Here is a 27,859-nt window from a genome sequence, read left to right on the forward strand (position 1 = left end):
ACATGCCTGTGTGGAAAGTAGGTCGAGTACTTAATGTCTGTCTTACACATAAATCTAAACAGAGTTCTCAGAACAGTTGTCTAGAACATAAAATCCTAACAATATGTAGAGCGTTCTGACACCCTTTAGCTCTACAAAGGAATTCCATTTACCAGTTAGTTGTGTTTTAAAAAGAGTGGGTCTTAAATTCTTTAGAGAATCTACTGCTTACAGTATGTTCCAAAACCTGGATTTCAGATCCTCTTCCTTTAGAAGAGGCTCATATCTGTATCTGCTACTTCAGAAAAAGGAACCATAATTGCTAGTCTATCAAAAGACAGGAGTAGAGGTAATTCATTAACCCTTCGTATTCTTCTGAAGCCTATATTTTAGGCACTGTACGTGATCTTAAAAGTTTAAAATTTACACGGTCTAAGAGATACTAAACTGGAAGAAATAGAGCTCTGTAGTCAAGTTAGGATGGCATTTGCATAGGAATGCTGTTCTCCACTTCCATCTATCCAGAATTTATTCAGTAATTGTTCCATGTAAAATGCAAGAGCTGTCTGGTGGGCAGTTCCTCTTTCTTCCCATGTGCATGCATGTATGTGTGTGCAAAATCTCTTTTTCACATATCTGCACATTTAGCCATTTATATGTGCATCGCTAAGTTATAAAGCTGCACTTTTTTTTTTCTTTTTTTCTTCTTTCTAGACTTAAAAATCTTTAATACACTTTGACACAGATCTTGTAGGCAAAATAGAAAGTGCCTCACCCTCACTCTAACAATAGGAGTCAGGATGATCTCACAGGAAATAAAATTGATCATCTTTTAATTGCTTTTTGAGGGAAGAGCTCAAAGCACAGGTCTCCACTTAGTTGGCAAGAGCCATAAGCACTGGATGTTAGGCATGGGTGTAGCAAAGCAATGAATATAAAAAGAAAAGATAGAGCGTGACCACTGACCTACACTTTTTGCATGTTGTAGACATGTTTTCTGTAGTCTGTAGTTACACTGAGAGAGAGACAGTTCACCTTTAATGTAAAACATTTGGTGTGGGGTATTTTTTAAAAAATGTATTCCTGTACCATTGTAATTTCCAATAATTTGGTTCATGTGAGAAATATTTTTTTTCAAAATTGTCAAATAGTGCTTGTGTTACAAAGATAAACTGAATCTGCAGTAAATGTTAATGTTGCTTTATAATGCATGCTAGATATTGGAAGCCCAGTGAAAGACTTTTTTCCTCTGATAACTTTTAGTATCTGTCATATACAGGCAGCGCCCTGCACTTGGTGAGTGCTTAGCATCTCTTGCAGCAGCCATTCCGGTAGCATTTCTTGAACCTTCTCTCAACCATTACAACCCATTGTCTGTCTTCAACACAAAAAGTGCAAGAGAAAGAGCAAGTAAGTAATGTTCCTCAGGAAAAAATAAATAAATGATTGAATAAAGCTGTTTGCTTCTCCCCAAATATTAGAAAGAAATTGTTTGTTTGTTTGTTTTTAAATGAGAAAACTGCTACTATCACTATATCGTTGCTTGTCATTTTAGCCTTGCTGAGACTATGTTAGCATTATTCCCTTTCTTCTCACATGTCAGTGTTTTTCTGAACATCATGTTTGAATTCTTTGCTGAAGTTGAATACAGTAATATTTGAAGCTTAACCTAATACATCCACATTATAGAAGGTTTTAGCAAATTGTACAGTTATGTGGTCTGACTAGCAACACGCTAGTTTTTAAGTTTTTTTAGTTTTAAATGGTTTTTATTCATGTGAACACAAAAGTTATTTATGCTACCTGGTTGTCTTACCAGTACTCTAATGCAATTCAATATTGGGAGTTCCTGGCAGAATTTGACTGATTCTGTGAAACTTTAATCAAGGGAGCAGAAGTCCCTCTACACAGTTTTTCTTCACATGCTTCTATTTCACTTATTCTTTACAGACTCTCAGGAGGTAGATTTGCTGAGTTCATAAACAAAGTACACTTAAGTTTTAGTCTTACCCATAACCTTGAGCTGGTCATAATATTACTAAAAGCCTGTTTGTATCCTGAAATGGATTTGATTTTTTTGCAGGTGAACATGAAAGTTGTGAATGATTGTGATAACTATGGCCAGTGTTTTTCTAATATTGATACAAGCTCTCAGTTTTTCCACTTCTACATAGTTGGGCTCGTTAGCAGAAAACTGCTGGACACTATATGTGTGAGGCTGCTATTGTCTACATCAGTGCTATATGCACATCATCAGAAAGACATAACTTATTAGATAAGAGACTCTTGTATGTCCCAAAGTCTTGTTATTTATGTCTGCCCAAGATGGTGACAGAAAACAAACAAACAAAAAAACAGTGAAAATGGTGTTTGTATTTTTTATGTAGATGATCTCCTGTATTTTGTTAATTAATCTTTTCGTTTTTTACCTTTTCTACCTGCAGTTTTAGGTATGCCTGATACAGTAGAGGAGATGTGTCCGGAGATCCCCCAGTTGGATGGACTAATAAAGGAAATTAATGATTTAGCAGAGTCTGGAGCAAGGTATACTGAAATGCCTCATGTAATTGAGGTTATCTTACCCATGCTATGCAACTATTTGTCCTACTGGTGGGAACGAGGGTCTGAGAGTGTTCCTGAAAGTGCTGGGCCTTTCTGTACGATGATAACATCTGAACATCTAAGCATCATTCTGGGAAACATTCTGAAAATCATTAACAACAATCTGGGAATAGATGAAGCATCTTGGATGAAGAGAATTGCAGGTACTGTAAATATTTTTTAAGAGTAGTTGTATCTAATAATATTTAATTCCTATGCTACAATTTACCGTATTACCCAGTGATACAATATTTTTTTTAATTAAAAGCAGCAGGAAGAAGGTCAGGTAAAAAGCAGATAAAGAACAATAAGAGATCGTCCTTCTTTTCTGAAGTTCGTTATTATTTTTATGTGTGCAGCATAGCATCACTGTAAGCAGAGAGCTTTCTATACAACAGAATGGATTTTGAAAATATTATCTTCCCTAAATACTGTATAAAAGCCTTAGTACTTAATTTGGAGTTGTAAATACCATTAAGCCTCAAGACACCAAAGAATTGGGCAGTGCAGTAGAGTGTATAAATATTGTGATTTTTGTTCATAAAGTATTAAGTCAAAGGGAAAAAATGATATATGGTGAAGAAAAAAAAAAAAAAAAAAAAGTAGTAACTAGCATTCAGAAGTAGTTTCTTTGTCAAATACTAAATGAGTAGAAAAATTCTCAAAATGTCCTGTAAGATTTTGCAGACAGCTAGCTGAAAGAATGTACTATATACAAATGTTAGCATTCATCTTAGGGTAGGAATACAGTATACCATATGGTGAGTCAAGAAAATCTATATAAAAGTAGCCTTGTCCTGCTAAATTGTAATGCTATATCGGGACTGGGCTTTAAGAATTATTGTACATACTGAAAGGTTTTAAGCTAATAATAAGAATTCCATTAAAATTTAGTAAGAAGTTCTTTGCTTAATTATGGAGACCAGTGCTTCCAGTTTTGTAGACACTGTTAACCTACAAAAGCAGATAATGTACTAGTGTGGTTGTTGAAAGGATTTTTGACTTAGGTGGTCTGTATCATCTTACTAATGTTTCCACAACATGGATCTATGATCTTGAATGAGTCACTCGTTCTCTGTATGTTAGCTTGCTGAAGTCAAAAGACAAATTTTTCTAGAACACTGCCTTCTGACTATTTTAAACATTGTATTAAAAAACAAACAAACAAACAAAAACAGAAAAGAAACTTCCCAAAAAGCTATTTTTTTGAGGACTGTGTGACTCGATCCTTATTTTATTGAGATTCCATCAAGGTTAGAGACATATGAAAATCTATGAAAATCTATTAGAGACAGTCAAAAGAAGGAGCCCTCATGGTGGCCTACAGCTTTCTCACCAGGAGTAGTGGAAAGGCAGGCACTGGTCTCTGCTGTCTGGTGACAGCAACAGGACCTGAAGGAATGAAAATGGCATTGAGCTATGACGGGGAATGTTCAGGTTGGATGTTAGAAAAGGTGTTTCACGGGAAGGGTGGTCAGGCATTGGAACAGGCTCCCCAGGGAAAAGGTCATGAAAGCAAGCCTGTCAGAATTCAAGAATTGTTTGGACAGTGCTCTCAGAAGTAAGGTTTTATTTTTGGATGGTCCTGTATGGATCCAGGAGTCAGACTCAATGATCCTTGTGGGTGCCTTTCCAACCTGGAATACTCTACGACATAATACTGAAATACATATAATCTGAATTCCCAGTAACTGGCTTTTAATCTCTCAATATAAATGGTTGAGAAAGCTGTATTCATAGTATAATTAATAGTTTTATGGTGCTCCAGAAATATGTGGAGCGCTACGACCTTTGTTTTCTATAACCACAGAGGATTCATATTAATACAATTAAAAGCATCAATTGTGTATTAATCATAGGGTCATATGTATTTTTATGTGTAGTTTATGCTCAGCCTATCATCAGCAAAGCCAGACCAGATCTGCTGAAAACTCACTTTATTCCAACACTGGAGAAATTGAAGAAGAAAGCTATAAAGATTGTGATGGAAGAGGAGCAACTGAAAGCAGACAGTAAAACTGACACCCAGGAAGCTGAGCTACTCATTCTCGATGAATTTGCTGTTCTTTGTAGAGACCTCTATGCCTTCTATCCAATGTTGATACGTTATGTAGACAACAACAGGTAAATAATTAATAAACCGATATTTATTAGTTAATTTACTTGGAATCTGTGATCAGATAATCAGGAAGAAAATAATGCATTTCATGTTTTGCTGAATTCAGATCCTAAGTATTTTAAGATTCTTAATTTACAGGATGGGATATGCTGAATTCACATCTTTTTCTCACAAGCATTTTGGCTTATTTGGTTGTATTATAACTGCAGTGTTACTGTGGAGAACTCATATCCCGACCAGAGTTTTCATGTGTATTACAGCATCCCAATGTCATTACACAGGAGTATACCTTTTGAAAATTAAAAAATGGCTAAAAACCTTAACTATTGAAGGGGTGAAAAGCTATTTTGCCTCAATTGAATCTATATGTCTAGGTAATACTACAAAAATGTTTATCTTCTCTGTTTGCGTTTCTTTAAGAAGGAGATAAAAATGTTTGAACAATGTTGTTTTGCCTTTTGAATAACCAGATTTTCTACTCAACAGTTTACTTAAGGATTATTCCGTACCTACACTTTCCTTATCCTTTGCCCCAGACCACGTTCCTGAGATCCTCTTGAGAAGAGTATTTGAAGTATCTATAGTATCTAAGTATCTACAGTATTTTAATGCTATTCTTAACAACACTGCTCTAACATACACAATCAGTGTCCACTTAAATTTTTTTAGTAACAGGATAGCTAAGATAGCTAAGAGCATTTTCATTGCATGCACGTTCATTTATGCTGTGAACCAATTTACTCCTTCTAGATGCACTAGGCTTTACTAAATCAGATGTTGTTGGCAGGAGAACACTTAATTTTTAAAAACACAGACTTCACTAAGCTGTACAGAAATCCAACTACGGGGATGGAGTTAATGAGGATTAAATTTAAATGTTACAATTCCTTTCATGGAGGCTGTCAGATGCCTGAACATGAGCTGGCAATGTGCCCAGGTGGCATTCCGGCTTGTATCAGGAATAGCGTAGCCAGAAGGCACAGGGAGGGGATCGCCCTCTTGTACTCTGCTCCAGTGAGGCCACACCTTGAGTACTGTGTTCAGTTTTGGGCCTCTCAGTACTAGAATGGCATTGAGGCCCTGGAACATGTCCAGAGAAGGGCTACAAAGCTTGTGAAAGGGCCTGGAACACAAGCGCTGTGAGGAGCGGGTGAGGGACCTGGAGTTGTTCTGTCTGGAGAAGAGGCTCAGGGGAGGCCTTACTGCTCTCTACAGCTACCTGAAAGGAAGGGAGCTAGGGGTTGGCTTCTTCTCACAGGTAACCAGTGATAGGACTAGAGGGAATGGCCTCGAGCTGCACCAGAGGAGGTTCAGATTGGAAATGAGGAAACATTTCTTCTCAGAAAGAGCAGTCAGGCATTGGAAGGGGTTGCACAGGGAGGTGTTGGAGTCACCGTCCCTGGGGTTGTTAAGGAAAGGCTGGAAGTGGTGCTTAGGGACATGGTTTAGTGGGTGATAGTGGTGGTGGGAGATGGTTGGACCAGATGATCTTTTCCAGTCTTAATTCTATGATTCTATGCCCACATTATGTATGGACATATTAGTGCATTTTAATTTAGAGATATTTAAGAGTTCATTTGCCCAAGTTTTACTGATGATCCTTGTGCAGACAGATTCAGACTGAAGTTGTATTAGTTCCTGCATTACAAAAATAAACCAATTAAAGCAGTCACTCCTTACAGCTGTACCCACTCATTAAACTCCTTTTACACTTCATCCTCTCCCCATTAGTCTTCTTCTTTGCATCAACACAATGTTTTCTTTAAAAAAAGAAAAAGAAAAAAAAAAAAGAAAAAGAAAAAGGATAGGAAAAGGTTTTGTTATGGAAAGAAAAGGAAAATAGAAAAAGGAAGAGAAAAACTCAGTGAATGAGTTCTGTTTTTCAGCCATGTCTGTTTTCTAGTCCATTTTGTGGAAGGCACAAAAACACATTGTCACCATGGGGAAGGGTGACCAGCAAAAATATGTAACCAAGAATTAGGAAATTAAGAATAGTTAAACTGCCATAAAAAATGGCCTTTGTAGCCAATGGTCATGGAAAATTGAAGTGGCTGTTGTTAAATTCCAAGATTAACTACACAAACGTAACCCAATCCATTAAAGCAACCAATATCTATATTCAGTTGTCTTATTTTAAATGTCTTATTTTTATTTTTTATTTTTAACCAGAGCCAATTGGCTAAAGAAACCAGACGCAGACTCTGATGAACTCTTCCGAATGGTAGCTGAAGTGTTTATCCTGTGGTGTAAATCACATGTAAGATAAGATGTATACTTTTTTCTCCATTTCACTCCATCTGTAAATATAGGTGTGGTACATGCAGATGAATTAATTTTTTTTGTTGTTGTTGGTTGTTTTTAGAATTTCAAAAGAGAAGAACAAAATTTTGTGATTCAAAATGAAATCAACAACTTGGCATTTTTAACAGGAGATACCAAAAGCAAGATGTCTAAAGTAAGTTAATAAAAATATTTGGATCAATTAAATCTTCAGATGTGTTTAATACTTTGTAAGAAGGCTCTGAAAATCTACTCAGATTGCTGCTGCTCTGCTGATAGAAGAAACAAAAAATAATGTTGCTTCTTGATGACAGGCATGGAAACAACTATGCACAATATTGTGAGTTAGTTAAGTGTGTGTTAAATTTTCAAAGATATGAGATTTAAACATGGGTCTTGATGTGAAGAAGTTACATATAAAGGAGAACATGGGTCGTAATATGTAATATAGCTTGTTGGTCCTTTACAAAACAAAACAGGTAGAATATTTTGTAAAAATAAGTGACAGTAACTGAAGCAATATTGTCCACCTGCTCTTTTTCTTGTGAATGTCAGTATTGTTCAGCTTTGATGGAGTAATGCTGCATTTGTATATCTCTCTTTATTCATACATATAGTGTGCCATATGTGCACTGTTTTTCTCATTTCTTATTAATGACCAAATTCATTTCTTTTTTTACTCATTTTCAATATGACTAGATGTTGACATGATGGCTGTAAAAAATACATTTGTTACCTGCATAACAGAGAAAATGTCATCGTGTCCTTTGACATTAGCTGAGGAAGACTGCTTTACTCATAACAAGATCCATAAGTCAGATGAAATAATATAATTCTAAGGTAGTGTTGGTAAATATAGGAGGAAAAAACAACAACAACAACAACAACAACAACAAACTTGTATTTATATTTATAATGTGTTTTGAGAAATACTGTTTAGAAATGGTTCAAGAAGAGGTGGGGTTTGTTTTGTATTTCACTGTATTTTGATTTTGTCTGTAACTTGGCTACAGTAAGCCCAACTTTATACAATAGAGAGTCAGAAAAAATGTCTCAGTACATTTTTTTTAATTCTCTTGAAAAACATGTTTGCTTCTTTTCTAAGTTTTTAAGTTTTGAAACTTGGTTGAGCCAAATCATATTACTGGAAAGTTTACAAGTAAAAATACTGGATTTTCTGCTCATCATTAGTTCATGACTGACACTGAACAGCAGTTCAAAATATATAGAAGAATTCGGAAAAGGAATTTTTTAACTCATTTTCTTTTTTTTCAAGGTACAGCTCTTTGAAATTGGATGATAGTACTGAAGTGTTTGTATAATTCTCATTAGTGAGATGACTAGTGGACACAATGCACATTACATGATGGTTAATTAACACAGTCTAACAGAAATCTCTATACTTTATCATATGGCAATTGCTACACACAGACTTTGAAATTTGTGAATTAGAATTGGTATCAGGAGCCAAGAAATCAATCTTTTCTTTATTATTTTTTTTCAGATCATGGTAGATTATAATTAGATAATTCATATTTTATCTGAATTATACTGAATCTGCAGTATTGGAAAGATGGGGTAAACTGTTAGTGTCATATTTTAGTAAAAGATGGCACGGCAGGAATGACAAAACAAATCTTCACCAAAAAAAAGAATAGCCTCATATCACTCTGATTTGGATAAAATCATAGTGATTCAGCATCAAGAATTTATATAACCCAAATTTGTTTTAGTTTTAAAGAGAGTTTTTAATTTGTTTTAGTTTTAAGTTTAGTTTTAAAAATAGATTTCCAAATACCTGTTGTATATATTTTAACTAATATATTTTTATATATAACATAAATGTAGATGCATATGTAACGTGCTTTTCTTCATATGGCCGTACAATACAGTGAGATCATAAATCTTTTTTATATTAATATAATTTTTTGTAAGCATATTAATGCAAAATCGTAGTATTCAAGGATGTTGTGCATGGTTATTGCTAATATAGGAACAGAAATAAAAGACTGTTGTTCATGACTGAATATTTTGTTAATCTGGTACCATATCTGCAATAGTGATCATTTAGGCCATTTTTCAGGACTCAAATACCACGATATGATACATGATGCATTGTTTAGAAGTGTTCTATTGTTTTTCTATATATTGTTTCTAATCAGGAAATTTATAACATTTTATAGTATATGATGTAAGTGCTCTTAAACCCCAGTGTGTTCATTAAAGCATGCATTTACATCTGATTTTTTTTAAGACTGCATAGTTTAGAATGAACAAGAAATTCTCTAAGTAACAGAATTTCAGAATTCACTATGAGGATTGTTACTTATTTGTATATTAATGGAGTAATCAGTAACGCACATTATGTTAGGGAACAATATTTATATAATTTCTTGCTTTAATATTAACATTTAGTTCAGAAATGACAGTATGACAGAAGAATAACTAGTACTTTTCTCTTCATCATGAGTTCTTTTTTATTCACATTATGTTTAATGAAAGCAATTATATACAATATTTACCCACTATGAGAACGTATAAATAAACGTGAATGTGAACACTGGCCATTAACAGTCAGTCCAACATGAACAGTTCTTTAAAGGCAAAGGGCCCTATGCTGATCTCTGACTGCTTTAGGCAACTGTCTACCTTATAGCAGAGACTACCAGCTTTCCAAAGATCTAGGATGCTGTGATGGTGGTAATGTGTAATGTATGATATATCATGGGAGGTTCTGTATCTTTATATGCCAAATGCAGAAAAAGTTGTGCTGAGGATGAAGATTTAGGGTTACGTTATTTTTCTATAGCTGATATCAATGGTGACAAATGATTCACTGTTACAATAAAAAAAATAAATAAATAAAGATATAATACCCATTGTGTTTTGATTATACAATATTAACTTTGTTAATATATTCTCAAATAAATATAATAACAGCTGAGAACGTTTTTTAATTTTTCTTTTCTAAAAAAATGGCAGCAGAGTGCTCGGAGGGGAATGGTAAGTTAGAGAACTTTCAGTCCGAGAGAGACTGGTAACTTAGATTGCATTAAAATAAGAGATTTGTGATGGCAGTTGAAATGGAGAAACTAAACATGTTCTTTTCATCCTATATTTGTTTTTGAATCCTTCACAGGTTTGTTGATAAAATAGTATTTTTATTAAAATGTAATAATTCCCTATTGTTTTACAGTTAATTGGTATAAAAGTCTAAGTGTAGACATTAACATGTACGTAATAAATGTGTCATACATATGTGGGCAGTTTTTCTGTATAAGCTTTGGAAGCTAAATGAAGGTGTGGTTGGATATATAACCTCAGTTGCTAAACACTTGTATATCCTACTGAAGTTTAGTATGACTGGCATTCATTAACAAAATTTTATGTCTATTTTTAAAAAGCATCTGTATAGGCCTATTATAGAAGTCTGAGGCAGTCAAAAAATCAAGTTTGTATTACAAAACAGCATTATGATTTGTACCCATCTGTAATACATAATACATATTATTTGCAAATTTATGGTTATTTGAGGATTTGATATTAATATTTTCTGCAAGAATTTTAGATCTCAACATTGAACATTTCAATTGCGTAGAATATGTTTCCTTTAGTTATATTATGGTAAATTATGAATGGATTACTTTTATGGTCATTTCTAATAAATGAAATGGAATTATCATTTACTTGCCTTTACTTACCTTTAACATGTATCTACTGAACTGTGTCTGTGCAGCATCTACATATTTCACACATATTCAGTTAAAATTTATTATTTGTCTGAGTACAATACTGAAGATTCTAAGGTGCTTACTACTTATTTGGTTATTAGTCTGTCATTCTTTTTTGATTTGAAGAAGGTCTTTACTATGTGACATAATTATCATAGGATATAGAAACATTTTAATAATAGCTTGGCTTCAAAGTTTCAGGCCAAAAAGCAAACATTATAGACTACTTCGAGTATCACAAGAAAGCAAAGTTAGAATGAGAGAAATCATGGAAAGCAGGAGGAAGAGTTTGTTTTTATGTGTTTTTCTCTTTGTTTTTAATCAACAGATTTCTACAGTATTTTCCCATGCTCAGTCAAGGATTCCCTTAAGTAATGCTTAAAATTTTGTGCTGTTTCACTGTAGCAACATAGTCTTGTTATCTTTTTGATAAAAAAGACACAATCATAACCTAGCTTTGGCTATGAACACGTTTATTTATGTGTATGTATATATGGTATTAACATAACAAAGAGGTAAATAAAACTATGTATGTGTGAGTTACAGCAGAGTTTATAATAGTGTTCTCAAAATGGGTACTGCTGGGAGATACGAGTTTAACTCAATTTTTCTCTCAGACTGTCTACAAGGCAGTAATGTGCCAAACAATGGGAAAATACAGCTATAAGTGAAATGTTCCATCTTCATGGTGGTGTCTTGATTTTGTTTTCTATTTCCAAGCATTTTTTTTTCCTCATTGATATTTAGGGTGGGGATAGGAAGAAAAAAAATATTGTTGGAATATTTTTCATTATTGGTTTATCCTGAATTCCAAACACCTTGTTCCTTTTAACAATACTGGGAAAAGTTTCAGTAATTGATATATTGGTGTGTTTACTTATTAGATATACTTCCTTACATGCTGAAGCACTGAACAGTGGAGTCATGCTGAATAGCATCAGATAAATTTAGAAGTACAATCATTTAATAAGGATTAAGCTAGATAAAAATTATTTCACTAAGGTCTCATTTAGTTATACACTCACAGTTTATTGTTTTAGCTACAAACTTACAATATTTACTGTCCTGATAGAGCTGAGTAAGTTTATTACTAACTTGTAAAGTTATCATCTTTTCATCTCTTTTACTTATGTTTTTCCCTTTATTTTTCTTTCATACAGGCCATGCAAGTAAAGGTACAGGTCAAAATGCATGATGTGTTTTTGTTTTATCTTTAGAAATGATCAGGCTCCAAGCATTCTTTCCATTGATCATAGCAGTGGCGTCACAAAGTGAAAGCCCAAGTCCCAAATACTATAAATTTTCTCTGAGTTAAAGTGGCAGCATTTGAACAGAGCAGCTGAAATTCGCATTAGCACACCCACACATTGTTTTATTGTAAAAATGTAGTAAAGTTATATTTTGTAATTATTTTAGACATGCATTCCCCCTCTGCTGTCTTTCTGCATTCTGGGGTATTTTTTGCTAATATATTGTAGCAGACATTGTAGAAATGATGCCTAAGTAGAGTCATCAGAAACATATCTGGTTTATGATATTCAAGAAGAATAAATGGGAAAAAGTATTATAGTCTGTGTCCCATCTGTAGATGTATGGAAGATCGTGTTAGAATGAAGAAGTTCAAATTAGATACAGAGCTCAACTACTACCTTTGTCCAAAATTAAAATGGGTCCTTCCTAATCACGTGAGATGTGAGGACACTTTTGAATAGTCCTTGTTTCTTTAATACATTTAATGTATTCAAGGCTTCCTTAGTCTCCAGTGAACTGTAGTTCATCTTCCTTTCCATCATTTGTATTATTTTAGTAATAATTCATAATAAAGATAAATACTCTTCAGCCTATTGGTGATACAGAACGAAAAACAAAATGGATCCCTTGGGATCCATTTTCATGGTTTTCTGTTTCATCTCTCCCTTCACCCTGTGCCCTTAGATGTATGATGATGGTGTGAAGAGTTTTTAATTAATTAAACTGGAAGCATAAGATACCACAACTGCTCACTTTTTAAATAGATCTGACTTCAAGCCTTGCTATTTTCAAACTTGCCCAGGTATATAGAGTAGGGTTTAATGAACATTCTCATGATAGTCTGACAGAATGGATTATCTAAAGAGGGTTGGAAAAATATTAATTCCATTATCTTAACCAGTCTTAGTTATATTTAATATATATATTCCTTATATTTTTCAATATAAATATTCTACTTTTTGATTATATATTCAATTATTATCAATCTAATGGAAAACCTGTAATTTTTTTTCTATATACATTTGTTCAAAGAAATTTCAGCTTGTGTGTTCAAATCCTTAGGCAATAAGATCATTATTTTAGGCAATCAGAATATATCATTCTTCTTGCTGAGGTTCTTTTAGCACAGCTAATTCTTTAGGGGAAAATATACCCAATTTAAAACTCTTTACGTTGAAATGAAGGTATTTTATTCACTTATGTTGTTACATATTAGACCGCAAAGAGACCTAATTTTATTGCTTTTTAGGTTTCTGTCTGTGACTCTACTTACACATTTATCCACAAGAGTTGCAAATTAATAGACAGCAGAATATGATGGCAAAGGCAGAATGGATCTTCTTTTCATGTTTTAAAAATGCTCAGGTGTTATGTTCACCTAGTTATTAATCTGAAATGAAAATTAAGAAAAAATAAAATTGGATGTGTAAAATGTCCCTAGGCATAAAGATTCTCAAAAGTAAAAGTCTCTCTCTTCTTCCTTTTATTTTTATTTTTTTTAATAGATCTATGTATATATTTTGGTATTCTTTATTTAATATGCATAGTGACGCCACTGGAATATAGTGATACATTGTGGGATTTGTTTGTCTGCTGTCAATGTAGAGTACAAATAATATCATTATTATAGCCATTACATCATTGCTATTTCTAAGGCACTTCCAAAAGCAAAGCTTTGAGGCAAAGTACTCTTGCAATTGCTAGTTCCTTAAGAAAGGAAGCCACATCCCTTGTGTGTTCCCTCTGACCTGCAAAATGATTTCAACACCAGCTGTGTACACAGAGATTCACCATGTAGAAGACAGAATCTGCCAAAAATTCCCACCTACTGGATTATGTATAGCTACCTTTTTTCTTTTCAGTGATTATGTGATAATAGTGTGATAATAACTGGTAATTATGGATTGCAATGGATTCTGCTGTATCCTTATGTGGAACTACACAATATATACTACAAAGAGTAGTCAGTAAAATTTAATTGACAGAGGGAAAAGGATGTGGAGGGTTAAATGCAAGCATTTGCTGTTCAGTAGTGTTTTATAAACCTATAGGCCTAGTCCTGAAATCTTGTCTTAGGCAAAACTCCCTTGCCTGTAGTAGGAGTTTAATCTAGGTACAGAATTCAGAACTGGGCTATTTTTATGTTGTTGGTGTTTACCATATGTTCATTAAATATATGGATCTGTTCTAAAGGTTTTGGTTTGCTGTCTCCTAAATTAAAAGTTGTGTGAAATACCATTGTACGCTGTCTATTGAAGATAGGACAATGTTACCTTGTTGTGCTGTTTATTCCTGTCTTTTTTTGTTTTCGTTTTCCTATTGTTCACAATCTCCAAAGCTGTAAAAGGATTAATTTTTCATTCCAGATTTACTTACATTAGCCAAAGTCAAAGGACAGTGCTTTTCCCAGAGGCATTGGTTCATTGGCATGCTATTACAACCAATCAAAGTATTTTAGATACTGTTATTTCTTAGGTGAGGTAAATCAGACAATATTAATTCATTGATACCCTGGATGGCTGTATCTTCATGAAAGTTTCTAACAAAAATTTAAACATCCTGAATTTGACCATCCCCTGAGGCTGACTTAGCTTTTAACTCTATAGCTGTTTCTGATTTGAGAGCTAAGGTCCAGAAAACATAGTTAGATTTACATGTATGAATGCATCCAAAACTATTTTACTGCAATTAAAATATTACTGTTACTGCAGTTTCATCATTGGAGCACACCAAAAATATTCCTGTAATTTCCCACTCAAGACTGTATGCCCTTCCTCTAATGTAGCATTTCTAATTAATTATGTACTACATTAGGAACATAGTTTTCTTGGACTGCTAGGAGAAGAATGTGTTGGAAGAGTATGTGGTAAGAGAATAATTACAGTCATTTACCTTTATATTATTTATTTAATTTTAATATTTTTATTACAGTCTGGAGGACAAGATCAAGAAAGAAAGAAATCAAAGCGTAGAGGGGATTTGTACTCCATACAAACATCCTTGATTGTAGCTGCACTTAAAAAGATGCTTCCTATTGGCTTGAATATGTGTACTCCTGGAGATCAAGAGCTCATCTCTTTGGCTAAGACTAGATACAGCCATGTAAGTGCATAATTTGTAATAGTTTTTAATGGAGAATAAACAGAACTTTATTAACAATTTGGAGGCATAATATCTAAGCAGTTAATATAATAAAATATGTCAATGTACTGTAAGCAATTACAGCTCCTAATTGTGCTTTCACAAGACAAACTGGTGTGCACAGACAGCTATCATCCTTTCCATGGTATTTTCCATTTGTATAAAATGTACATTTACATACATATATGCCAAGTGAACAAATGGCAGGCATGCAGTCCTGCAGAAAGGGATAAAGTGTTTTTGAGTGATGATAAGCTCAATGTGAGTCAACAATGTGCCCTGGCACCCAAAAGGACCAACTGCACTAAGTACAGTTTAGCTAACCTGGTCGACAGAAGTGATTGTCATACTATATTCAGCATGGGTGTGGCGTCACCTTGAGTACTGTGTACAGTTTTAGGCTCCACAATATAAGGATATAAAACTATTAGAGGGTGTCCAAAGGAAGGCACTAACCAGTGATATGTCTGGTGACCAGTGGTAGAACCTGAGGGAATGAAATGAAGCTATATGGGGGAGGGAGGTTCAGATTGGATTTTAGAAAGATTCTTCCCTGAGAGCATGGTCAGTCACTGGAACAAGCTACCCAGGGAAGTAGTCCCAGGCATGTTGGTATTCAAAAAGTGTTTGGACAGTGCTCTTAGATAGATGGTTTAACTGGTAGGTTGCCCTGTGTGGAGTCAGGAGTTGGATTTTATGATTCTCATGGGTGCCTTCCAGCTCAGGACATTGTATGATACATTTAGACCAAATACTCGAAGATCATTAGTTAGCTTTAATTTCTTTCAAAATTTAATCCTTGTTTTGTGGTCACAATTTTAAAATGCTTTTGTCCCATGCTCTTCTGGTAATATATGTACTTTGAAAACAATGTTACTTTTTAATATTGAAACAATAACTGTTCTGTGTTGTGCATGTTCTTATGAGATGAATAATAATAAAAAATTGAGAAGCACTTCTATCTTTCTACAGAGGGACACTGATGAAGAAGTCAAAGAGCATTTACGTAACAACTTACATTTGCAGGAAAAGGTAACAAAATCTGTCCGGGATAGCACTTTTAAACATGAAAATTGCAATTGTTTATCATGACCATGGTACATTAAAAAAGCAAGTGAAAAGCTATTAGAAAAATTGTCATTTTAATATTTTTGTTCATAATATTTTTGTGACAAACCTGGTTTCTTTGTAGACGTGGCTGGTATTTTGAAGTTTTGGGAAATCCTATAGAACTAGTGAAGTTTAAATAATGGTAGTTTTAAAGTTATAATTACTTAAAATTATCTCAATCCAAGAAGAAACTAAAATTAAACTAATTTCAGCTTCCTATTTTGAACTTAACTGGCTCTAACCATTAAATAGTACTTACTAATATGCATTTTAAAGTGACTGTAATGAAATAATGAAATCATATGTCATTTTGGCACTCGAGAGTTTTTCAAGCGCATATATGTTCCTACTATTTAGATGCTGAATATATTGTCAAAGGTGATACCAAAATGGAGTTGTCATTGTTCTACAAATATTTAATTAAGATCATTGCCCATATTTGAACATAATACGATAAATTCATTTTTTCTCTAGTAGCAAATGGCTGTCCTGTTGCTATAAATTTGAGGTTACCTAAATTTAAATTAGACACAACAGATATTTCTAATGTGTTTTCTCGTATTTTTGTCAGCTGTTGCAAAAAAAAAAAAAAAAAAAAAAAAAAAAAAAAACCTTTGGCTGTGGCTTTTCACCTACTTACATTCCAGCTGTCTTTAATTAAAATCCATAAAACAGACTTTCCACTGTCAGTACAGAATTTCACCAATCTCAGTGCTTAATGTGCTTCCTTATTTTTAATGGAGTTAAATGCAATAAAGAAGTTTCAGGGTGGATTATTTGGTTTCATAAAATAGAATCTTGCATGAGAACGGAGTTCAGAATCTAATGTCTTTTTTTTCTGAGCAGCTAGTAAATGCTAATTTGGACTGAAAGGGACAGATGAAATGGGAATACCTATAACATTTTTCATTATGCTATGAGAATAATAATGGCAGTAGTGAAATTCACGATCTTCATTCAGCAGCTTTAGTATGAAATATGTTGCTTTTTAGTCTGATGATCCAGCTGTGAAATGGCAGTTAAATCTGTATAAAGACATTTTGAAAAATGATGAGCCTAGTGACCCTGAGAAAAACGTGGAACGTGTGCAGAGGATATCAGCTGCTCTCTATCATCTGGAGCAGGTATAAAGTTACATGTCTATTCTGTGCTTGTTTTAAAGTAGAATGAGTTTCTTTCCTTACATAAATTATTTCCAATTCAGTGTGTGTCATTAAAATTTTCAGATGAAAGCAATTATACATTGCTTGTATGTATGCATGTAATGCTTACATTGCATGACATGCATGCACACACACAGATGTCTATATATGCAAAATTGTTAATTACATGTGCTGAAGTGCCTCGATTTTGTTTCAGGGAAATCTCAGGATGTATTTGCCCCTGCAAAACTTTACTGTAAAGAGTTGTATGAAGTGTAATGTACAAAACTTCAACATTCAGTAGATGAAAACTGTAATTTTAGGGAGAAATGTTTGCATATATATTTACTTCTAATATTACTGATTTTAGCCTGTGTTCCATTTCTACAGGAGGATTCTATAGCAACTTTTGAATCTAGTTGTCTGTGCATTCAAATGCTACAATTTTAAATACAAAAATGCATTTATAATCTTCCCATGTAAAGTTGATTCTTTTTATTCACAAGTGATATAGCACAGAAATTTAGCACATGAATGATTAAATATGCATAGTTATAAACAGGCAAAGTAATCATTTAGGAGTTTTATGTAGGAGTCCCACCCATGAGATATTCTGTTATCTCAAGCTTTCCTGTATGAACTGAGAGGCACTGTATATAAGGCCCTCAGTATTTTTTCAAAGTATTAAAAAATATATATATATATTTTTTCAGATGATGTTTTTGTAACTTTCCTAATTTGATAGCAAATTGTAAATTTTCTCATTTGTTAGATACATTAGCCAGTGTCTAAAAAGAAAATTTGGAATTAAACGTGGAGTTTCCATAGTATGTAATAAAAGATATTTTCCCATAGGTTGAACAACCACTAAGATCCAAGAAAGCTGTTTGGCATAAACTCCTGTCAAAACAACGCAAAAGGGCTGTTGTTGCTTGTTTTAGAATGGCACCATTGTACAACCTGCCCAGGTAAATGGCTGAAAGATTTATTTTTCATTAATTTTGTTTACATTTCTGAGTGGAAATAGTACTTGTGTGTATGCCTACAAGTTTGCTACTTGTTTGGGTTGTGTAATGGAGTCTAAGAAACAAGAGTTGGTTAGTTATCAGCTAATTCCTCACAGTAGCAAAATACCTGTCTCATGACAAATAACTAGAGGGGAAAAAGACCATAGGAATTACACTGCTTCAGAAACAAAATGCTTCATTTTTGTCAGTCGTTATTTGCTATATTCCCTCATGTTATTTGTGAAAAAGATGTTGTTGTTGTTTCTGTCTTTTTTTTTTTTTTGCCTCTGATTGGTTGTGCTTTATTATCCTGTGTTTGTATTTTTTTAAAACTTTCTGGCTTTCTGGTATGGCTATACTCTTATTGCATGAACGCTTCATGCTCTAGCTTGCATAAGGCAACCTTTAGCTATTACATCCAAATGATACATACAGTAAAGGAGATATTGCGGCAGAGCAGTGCACAATGAGGTTTTGCACTTGTGTGTTGCTCTGCTTATTACTCCAGTTGCAAGTAGATACCACAAAGTCTGAGATACAGTGCATCCCATGCCTGGATTCATCTACTGATTTAAACCATGTGTTAACACCACACACAATTACTGTCCTTTCACTACCATGTTCTTTTCAATGTGCTTTGTATTCAGATACAGCCTAAGCAAATTTCTAATTAAATTTGCTTCTTCGCTTTTGTGTTTTATCATAGTTCATGTTTAATATTTTTGTTCAAGATTGTTTGCAAAGTATTTAACAAAAGAGTTGCATTACATTTTAAAATGCCTGTATTAAAGCCTATTTACATGATTGTTGTCAGCTAAAGGTCTGTAGCTGTGCCACTAACATACTGAGAAGAATGCAGGGTTTGAGCAAGACAAATAAAAGCCAGTTATACCGTAAAAAGCAAACATCTTCATGAAAATAGTAGTTCTAGACTCTAATAGCTCTCTAAACTGTCACAATGCCACTAGGCAATTTTATGGAGACAGAAAGAAATGAAATGAAACAACATGAAACCAAACTGATGAGGTTTGAACTATCAACTATCTTATCTTCAAGAACTCTGCTTTGAAAAACAAGAGGAAGTGGTAGATATTTTAGTATAACAATTTTGTGAAGATTTTTTTTTTAATAAATGTATTCTGGATTTATGATTCTTAACATGTTTGGATTCTATATGAACACCTAAATGATAAAAATAATTCATTTTATTTTTGTTTTAAAAAGCATATATTTAGGATTCATGAGGTTGATGTAAAACTTGCCAAAGGGCAAAATGTGTTATGAATCTGTGTTTTCATTTTCAAGAAAATACATAATAATACTTATTGAAATAGAAAACTTAAGTATCTGTAATTTTCTTTAAATTCCCTGGAAGAAAAAAAAAAAAAAAAAAAAAAGAGGTTGGTTCTTCTCAAACTAAAGTGGTAGACTTTATGGTGGAGTTTAAACCTAATCTTAGTATGAATGTGAGGAAAATCTGTCCCATTATTTCTTCTTCCAGATTATAAAAATGAGCTCTCTATTTTAACCTATTAATTTTGATATCTGCGTTTCAAAAAAAGGCAAGAGTGAAAAAAGTCCTCAGTTGATAGGTGCAGAAAAAAAAAAAAAGTTTTAAAATTCATTAGTTTATAGAAACATTTTTCTAGGTAAATCATTGGATTCTGACAGGAAAATAAGGCTACTGCACTATTTTGCACCTTATTGCATATATAACTATATCTGTCATTTAAATTGATACTGTTTTTAAGATATCTGAACCCTAGGGAGTCTAATTTCAAGTGGAGTATGATTAATTCTAAGAGCTATGTTAATCCCATTGCACCACAGTTTCAAATGCAGCTCCTGATATCTTGCAAATTTCCTCAGTTTAGTTGCAGCTTTGTATTGGGAGTGTTAGTTCTAAAATTGATGATTTATTTAAAGGGCAGTTAACTAAAAGGAAGTAAGCAAACAGTTTGTGGAGATACTTTAATTTATTATAGAAAATATTAATATATTCAGTGGATAATGATCCCTTTCTTTTGATAATTTTCTGGAGATTTAGATGGCTTTCGATATAATTTAATGTTAATTTTCCATTTAAATCTATTTTTCTTCAAATGCATTCTTATATGTATCAGTTTTCAGGAATTCCAATAGGATATTTTAGCAATTGAACTGTCTTGTTGATATGCAGGTTTGTTGAATTATAGAAAAAAATGTTTTAACTTCTTTCATAACTATTTCAAGTACTCCCTTTTCTGAGAAGTACTATGAGGTACAAAATAAATAGTAGTTTTATTTATTTCATTTTTTTTCAAGGAAAAAATGTCAGTGAAGTTAGAAAATACTGATTTATTCTCTGTTTAATGAATGTATGTTCACAGCTTTGAAATAGTGTCCTGTATGAGAAATGCATTCTCTAAGATTTTTGTATTTATGTTTCATCTTTTAAGGAAATTAATTTGTAAATTATTTGTCTTATCGTCTATCATCTGTATATGCACATAGATACAGCAAAGTTATACATGGCAATTTTTCATACAGAGTTTACAAATACTTTCTTTCTGACTACGTTATTGAATTTAACTTGTGCCTTTGTTGTTAGTTCTTCAATGAAAACCTATATGCTTTTCTTCAGACACAAAATTAGCAATTTCTTCCTGAGCACCTTTCAACGTGTTTGGCTGGAAAAAGTACATGAAAAAACTCAGTATGACAGGCTTATACTCAAGTTAACGGTAATGTAACTTGTGGAGAGCCTCTTCCTTATGCACACACTTATTCCTTCCCAGCCATGATTTGATGTTGCCATAAAACATGAATTTGTACAATTTTCAGAGTGTATTCTGATTGGTCAGTTTTTGAAAACTGATAATAAAATGTCACCAGTGCCAGAAGGAGAGTATAAAGAGTTGGCTAAATATCTGTGTCACCATAAAATGAGAATTTATGTGCAGTGTCTTTAGACAAGTCATAGTATATACCATCAATTTGGATAACTATCGGTGCAGGATAAAAGTGAACAAAAAGGCTTTGTGGAACAACCTTTGTAACCTCATGTAGAGCACCTCAAAACAAGATTTTCCCTCAAATGCAATGTAAATATGGGATGGTTTGGTCCATATGCGTAGTCTTATTGCCATAAGCTATATTTTCTGTGGAAAATTTTCCAGTTAAATTAATACTTTATAGTAGTAACCAATATACCTAAGAATTCTCTAAAATTGGTCTTTTTGTAGAGTAGATTTCAGATATTTTTAATGCAGCTTCTTTGAGGACACATTATCACTGCCCAGAGTTGCAACTGAAAGAAAAGAAGCTGATGTTTGGCTTCTTTGTGTGGAAGAAGGCAGTGATTGTCTGCACATAACGTGCTGGAAAGCACTTGATAATTATTTTGCTGTTGACAACCAACTTCTGCTGTCTCTATGTGCTAGATCTAGTAAACTAAATTACACCTAGTAGGAGTAAATCTCACCCACTCACTCTCAGTCTTTTAAAGTATGTACTTTTCCCATGCTTGTATTAAAGCACCAGTCCCGTAATTTCACTTATAATGTACATTAGCACTCTAAAAGCCTTCAGAAGAAAAAGTTATATTAATGTGTGTAATAAAAAAAAAGTAAGAATGTTCAAAAGTATGTGCAGATTTGTCACTGAAAGTTATGTTTTGCTTTTTGTTTCACTGACCAATCAGAGGATCAGAATTGTACAAACACGTATCCTTACTAATCATTAACCACCTGAGCTGTTATACTATGTTCCTTTACCCCTCTTGATCTCACTTTCACAACCCCCCCCCCCCAGGCACCGTTCTATTAACCTCTTCCTCCATGGCTATCAGAACTATTGGATAGAAACAGAGGAATATTCATTTGAGGAGAAACTAGTTCAGGATTTGGCTGTAAGTACTGATATAATTGGGCATCTTTCAGTGCCCACTTCAGTGTATATTTTATGTATCTATAACCTATATTTTATTTTTATGTACTGTATACATACACACAAATTTTTAAAATATCAATCCTTATGCCCCAGGGCATAAGTTCATTTTCTGCTGTGATCAAAAAGACATTAAACCTGTGATGCACAGTGAAGAGCATTAAGGTGCTTTATGCCTTCAGTTGAACTATAGTGATACACATTCTTTGGAAGAGAGATGGTTTAGAGGAACTGTCCAACTATTTTTGTCATTATGGTAATTCCTATGTTCCTATATTTTATTTACTCTCCTTTTTAAAGCTTGACGCAATTGATGCTTTTCCCCTTTTTTAAATTCTCATTGATGCATAATATTTAATTTTAACATTTTCAGCTTTGATGCAAATTATTTTTGCTGTTTTATACATCATAAGGTGATGAAAATATATGCAGCCGTATTCAGCAAAAATTTGCTTTATGTGTGAACTTGATGGAAACGATCGATAAACTTGAGCATTTTGGTACTTATATGGTCATCAATTCAGAAAAACTGCTGTTTTATCTCTTCCATCTCTGTTGTCAGTTTGTCTAAAATACTTCTGTGGGACCTATCTTGGTGATATGTAAATACTGTGAAAATGAATATATGGCTTCATGGATCCATGGATCACATGAAGATGCATCAGGAGATGCTTCAGAGTTAGGAGAAGCAATTATATTGTGTTTTTTTTAGAAGCTTTTTTTTTTTTTTTTAAAGGCCAGTTGGTATAGAACATTGTATGATCTTCCAAAATTACAACTAACATATTCTTATACTGTAGACAATTGTATGGTCTTTGCTTCATTGTTTTGCTTTTTTTTTTTTTTTGAAAGGAAGGAATGCAAATGTTAGTCAAAAGAGTAATTACAATAATCCTATAATAATTACAAACCCCACCAAAGGGTCACAAGACAAATAAGGTGAAAGTAATAAACTGCTCTTTTTCAGTGCTAGCTACTTCAAACTGCCAAAAATGTTTGAAGTTGACAGTAAGAGTTGTTACATTTCTTGAGTCAGTCACCTAGAAATGATATATGAAAGTAATCTAGCAAATAGTAGCCAGAATATGATGTATCTGACAATATTATTAAAAATAATTCCATTTACCAATCAATTCTCCAGAACATAATTGAGCTGAGACTTTCTTTCAGTTCTGGTCCAATGGAAACCTACTCATAATTTCTGCTGAATAAGGCCTCCCTAAGATTTTCACTTGTGTTATTCTCAATACCTTGCAAATGAGAAACTTCTAATGGTACTATCAAACGTGAATAAAAGAATCAGATACTCTGAGTCCTTCTTAGTTATACAGGCAAATAGTGTAGCAGTCTCTGGTAAGCTGCTGAATAAGATGAGTACTGAAAGTTAATACAATTTGGACAAAACAAAATTAATTAAATCCTTTCCTAAGCTTAATCTATTTTTTATTTCTTATTCGTGAAGCTTAATTTGTATATTCTGATATAAATCTGTATAACCACAGACACCTCCAAAAAAAGATGAAGAAGAAGAGGAAGATACTGAGAAAAAACAGCCTGATCCACTTCATCAGATTATCCTTTATTTTAGTCGCAATGCTCTCACAGAGAGGAGGTAAAATAGCCATGTTGAAAAATGTATTAAATAAAATCACACAGTAACTGAATTTCTAATAATATTAAATAATGGATTTAACATAATTGTAGTTCAGTATTATCCATGGTGAATGCTTTTTTACCACTCTGTTTCATTAGAGTTTTCTTGGATTTAAACTCAGTATGACCTTTATATTGATGCAAATATTGGCAATTTTGAGATTTTAAAAGCTTGTTAAATACCCAATACAGAAATAATGAAACCAGAATTCTCATACAAACATAAAGTCTACAAGAACAGTTGCTTCATCCATTGTATCCTCTCCTGGTAATAGATAAGTGTTCTTACTGTTGGCATTCATTGCATTTTATTCATTATGTTAGAAAAGGTTTCAAAATAGCATTGATGATTAGCATGATTCTCTTTTAGTTTCTGTTTCAGATTGTTGATCAAAATTTGCATTTTGTATAAGAAGAGTACTTGTCCAGTGCTTCATATATTTTTCTGTATTGTACTGTAATCTTATTATCTGATATAGTAATTATAATTTGTACCTCCATAATGCTTTTCTGCACTTGCAACAGCCAGTGATCCTTACTTACTGAACTTGACAAAATTGGATGTCTAAATATTCCTCTAAATTGTTTAATTAAAGTTACATAGATATGGTTTGAGATTAGAAAATATGTTTATAGTAGTATTTTCCAATGTAATAGGAATTCAAGTAGATATATGTGTACTTCCCATTAGTAAAAATTGTATTTACTTATTATTAGGAATAGGACATAATCATAATCATAAAATAATTTAAAATATTTTCTCTTTATAGCAAACTAGAAGATGATCCTTTATATATCGCCTATTCTGCCATGATGGCAAAGGTAAATACAGAATTTCAAGCTCCAACCATTGTTTCATTCAGATACTTCTGATTAATTTCAGATGCCTTTCCTTGTCTTCTGAAGTGGACTGCTCCATACTAGTCATTTCTGTATTTTTAATGAAACAAATGGTGTTCAGAATAATAAGAAATTTCTTGCTTTAAAATAATACCATAAAATTCCAGTAGGTGCAATCCTGTTGATACCACTTGGCAGTTAGTTTTGTACAAGTTTAACTTGAGAAGTCTTAACAGTATTAGTTATCTTGATTCTTAGGGTCATTATCTTGGAGTTAGTATGTGAAGTCTGTCAAAAGAAAGTTGACAGTGTTTGCAAGAGATTGATTATGGCTGATGCTTCCAAATCAGGAGAGTTTGACTTTGAAAATCAATATTATGGATATGAATAGAGAGATGACATAAGAACACACAACCTACACTTACATGTTACATATATAGTTGGATTAATTCCCTTAGTATTCACACCTAACATAGTATCAGCTTCTTAGTGGGGATAAGCACAAATATGTAGGATTACGGGAATGTTAAATCTTCTGACTGGATTTAGTTATTGCTTTAAACATTTCCTTGAATGGTTATCTTTTTTTAGTCTAAATACTGTAGTAAAAATTGCCATTATGTTTCATACTAAGAAAATGTTGTGATTTCTATTTCTTAACGCAAAAAGAGCTGTCAGGAAGAAGAGGAGGAAGAAGAGGAAGAAAAAGAGAAGACATTTGAGGTGAGAATTTAAGTCTTATTTCTTTTTCATCACCTAAAGTGCAAGATAGCATTTTAAATATGTCCACTACAATAAGTGCAAGGATAAAACAGCATGCATTGAGTTGCTTTTTGAGGTTATTCACATAGAAGAAAGACAATGTGTTCTGAAGTTTTGGAATCAGACAATCCATGGATTATGCAGGCAGATGGCATTCAATAACTTGAGATTTCTCATCTTTGTATGTTGCCTGAGTCAGTTTGTATTTGTCAGTCTGTAATTTGTTCTCACTTTTGTTCCCAAACACAGGAGAAAGAAATGGAAAAGCAGAGAACGCTTTACCAGCAAGCCCGTTTGCATGATCGTGGAGCTGCTGAGATGGTCCTTCAGATGATTAGTGCAAGCAAAGGTAATGTTTTGTGAAGTATTAAGTACACACAATAAACCTATCATATATAGTGATATATATTATGTATATATATATAACGTATTATGTCAGTATTATGTCATTATACATATGATGTGTGTATCATAAACAACTTGTTATACATATGATATGTATGTCTTATACAATTTGTGTATAGTATATAACAAGGCAAAATAAATGTGAATTGCAACTACATTTAGGTAAAATTTTTGGACTGTTTTTCTGATTGATTAGTTCATACTTGCAAGTTTTATTGACTGTATTGTTCTTTTGACAGGTCATACAGGACCCATGGTTGTTGAAACATTAAAACTTGGTATTGCTATTCTAAATGGTGGGAATACCATAGTTCAACAGGTAATGCTTTCCTAACTATTGAGAGCGTTGTTTGTATAAAGGAAACAACTAATTTGGAGAATTTTAGTGTTCTGTTGTATTTTTATGTTAGTGCATTTAATTTTAGGCTAAACAATGAAGATATATCAGGGTATTTTTGCTACAGTAACAGTGATATTATTACTTGCTAGTGATTTGCATTTAGAATGGTAATCTAGGAAATTGTTAATTTACATAACTTTAATACAAACTTTTTTCCTCCAAATTTCCCCCATACCCTCTAGAAAATGTTAGACTACCTGAAGGAGAAAAAGGATGCTGGATTCTTTCAAAGTCTCTCTGGCTTGATGCAGTCCTGCAGGTAAAACCATAAATCATATTATTACTGTTTCAGTTTTATTCGGGTTGGTGGTTTATTGCACAGTCCAGGTGGATTTGTTAGATTTAAACTACACAGGTCACAGATTGTAGAGCTCTCTGATTTTTTGTGAAAATTTTTGTGAATCAGAGTAGTAGTGTGTTAATCTTTTAGAAGAATATTATTCCAAAGAAGAAAATAAAGCAAAGATTTTATGTATGCATTTGAAGGGTTAGTTTGGTGAGGCAGGAAAGCAAAATGTAATAGCTCCTTTACTGGTCCCAGATCCCTCAAGATTTCTGGATGGTTCTAAGGATGGAGAAAAGCCATTACTGAAGGAGAGACAGGCCAGTGGAGCTTTACTAAACTATCAGTTTCTGCACATCTCTGACGAGTCACATAATCTCTTCATCTGAACCCTCTGCATGTGTATCAAGTTTGTTAGAGGTGCCATGTGGCCGGTGAGATCATTGTAGTCCATTCACTTGACAAAACAGAACTTCAAATTAGTTAAGGTAAATGTCTCATAAAGAAGGTGGAAAACTGTTGGTGTTTCTGATTACTCTTACAGTAGGCAACTTCCTTTTCTCAGCCGTTTAAAGCAACAGAAGGGCTGTGAAGCTGTAGACTGGGAATCAGAAGTGGAGAAGCTGTATGAGGAAAGGAAGAACTGTGGAAGGAATGTTGACCTGCATTGTAGAAATTATCATTTAGTAGTTGCAGTGTAATTAAATAACGTCCATTCTATCTTGTCATTTTTCCCATTTATGTAGAACAATTTAGCAAGCACCTGCAATGATGTTATTACCAATTGTGTGTGTGTGTTGTTCAGGACTCCCTTAAAAAAGAAGTTTTTGATAAAATGACTTGAGCACTAACAAGAGAATGAAAACAATGCTTTGAAGAATGCTCCACATCTTGTTTTTAAGGATATGAGTAGTACTTAGAACACGTGTATGCGTTACAACTTAACTGAAAAAAGTGTATATAATCATATAATTATATTTGGACTAGCTGAATTAAAGTATTCTGACTGAGAAGAATCAGCACCTGCTATTCCAGGTACTCGTCTGTACCAAGGCAGCACAAAAAATGTGCTATTTTGATCACAGAAGATATGGGGACTCTTATTATATTATATGTCTTCTGAGTATGGAATCAGTTTCCATATGTCTTAGGAATAATATAAAAATGCATAATATATACAGCAACAATATAGAAGTAGTGAAATGTCATGGAAAACAGTGTGAGTGAG

At 33.2% G+C, this 27,859-nt stretch overlaps 1 protein-coding gene across 12 annotated transcripts in view; it reads left to right on the forward strand.

Moving 5' to 3' along the window:
- The window catches only part of RYR3 (ryanodine receptor 3), a 234,846-nt gene that overhangs the window by 179,905 nt on the left and 27,082 nt on the right, over positions 1-27,859 (forward strand). For 4 of the 12 annotated variants that reach the window (XM_084519997.1, XM_084519996.1, XM_084520002.1 and 1 more), the window contains exons 65-81: positions 1,259-1,389; positions 2,424-2,744; positions 4,464-4,704; positions 5,186-5,290; positions 6,869-6,956; positions 7,062-7,154; positions 14,893-15,063; positions 16,075-16,134; positions 17,205-17,336; positions 18,210-18,322; positions 20,985-21,084; positions 23,791-23,900; positions 24,712-24,763; positions 25,451-25,504; positions 25,793-25,892; positions 26,188-26,267; positions 26,531-26,607. In XM_084519997.1, the coding sequence (XP_084376123.1) occupies positions 1,259-1,389; positions 2,424-2,744; positions 4,464-4,704; positions 5,186-5,290; positions 6,869-6,956; positions 7,062-7,154; positions 14,893-15,063; positions 16,075-16,134; positions 17,205-17,336; positions 18,210-18,322; positions 20,985-21,084; positions 23,791-23,900; positions 24,712-24,763; positions 25,451-25,504; positions 25,793-25,892; positions 26,188-26,267; positions 26,531-26,607 (2,028 nt within the window). Of the gene's footprint in view, positions 1-1,258; positions 1,390-2,423; positions 2,745-4,463; positions 4,705-5,185; positions 5,291-6,868; positions 6,957-7,061; positions 7,155-14,892; positions 15,064-16,074; positions 16,135-17,204; positions 17,337-18,209; positions 18,323-20,984; positions 21,085-22,153; positions 22,251-23,790; positions 23,901-24,711; positions 24,764-25,450; positions 25,505-25,792; positions 25,893-26,187; positions 26,268-26,530; positions 26,608-27,859 lie in introns of all 12 variants that reach the window. The other 8 variants (XM_084520003.1, XM_084519999.1, XM_084520005.1 and 5 more) reach the window with 3 other exon arrangements.

This window comes from Aythya ferina (assembly GCF_964211825.1).
Source record: "Aythya ferina genome assembly, chromosome: 5".
In the NCBI taxonomy this organism is placed as follows: Eukaryota; Metazoa; Chordata; class Aves; order Anseriformes; family Anatidae; genus Aythya; species Aythya ferina.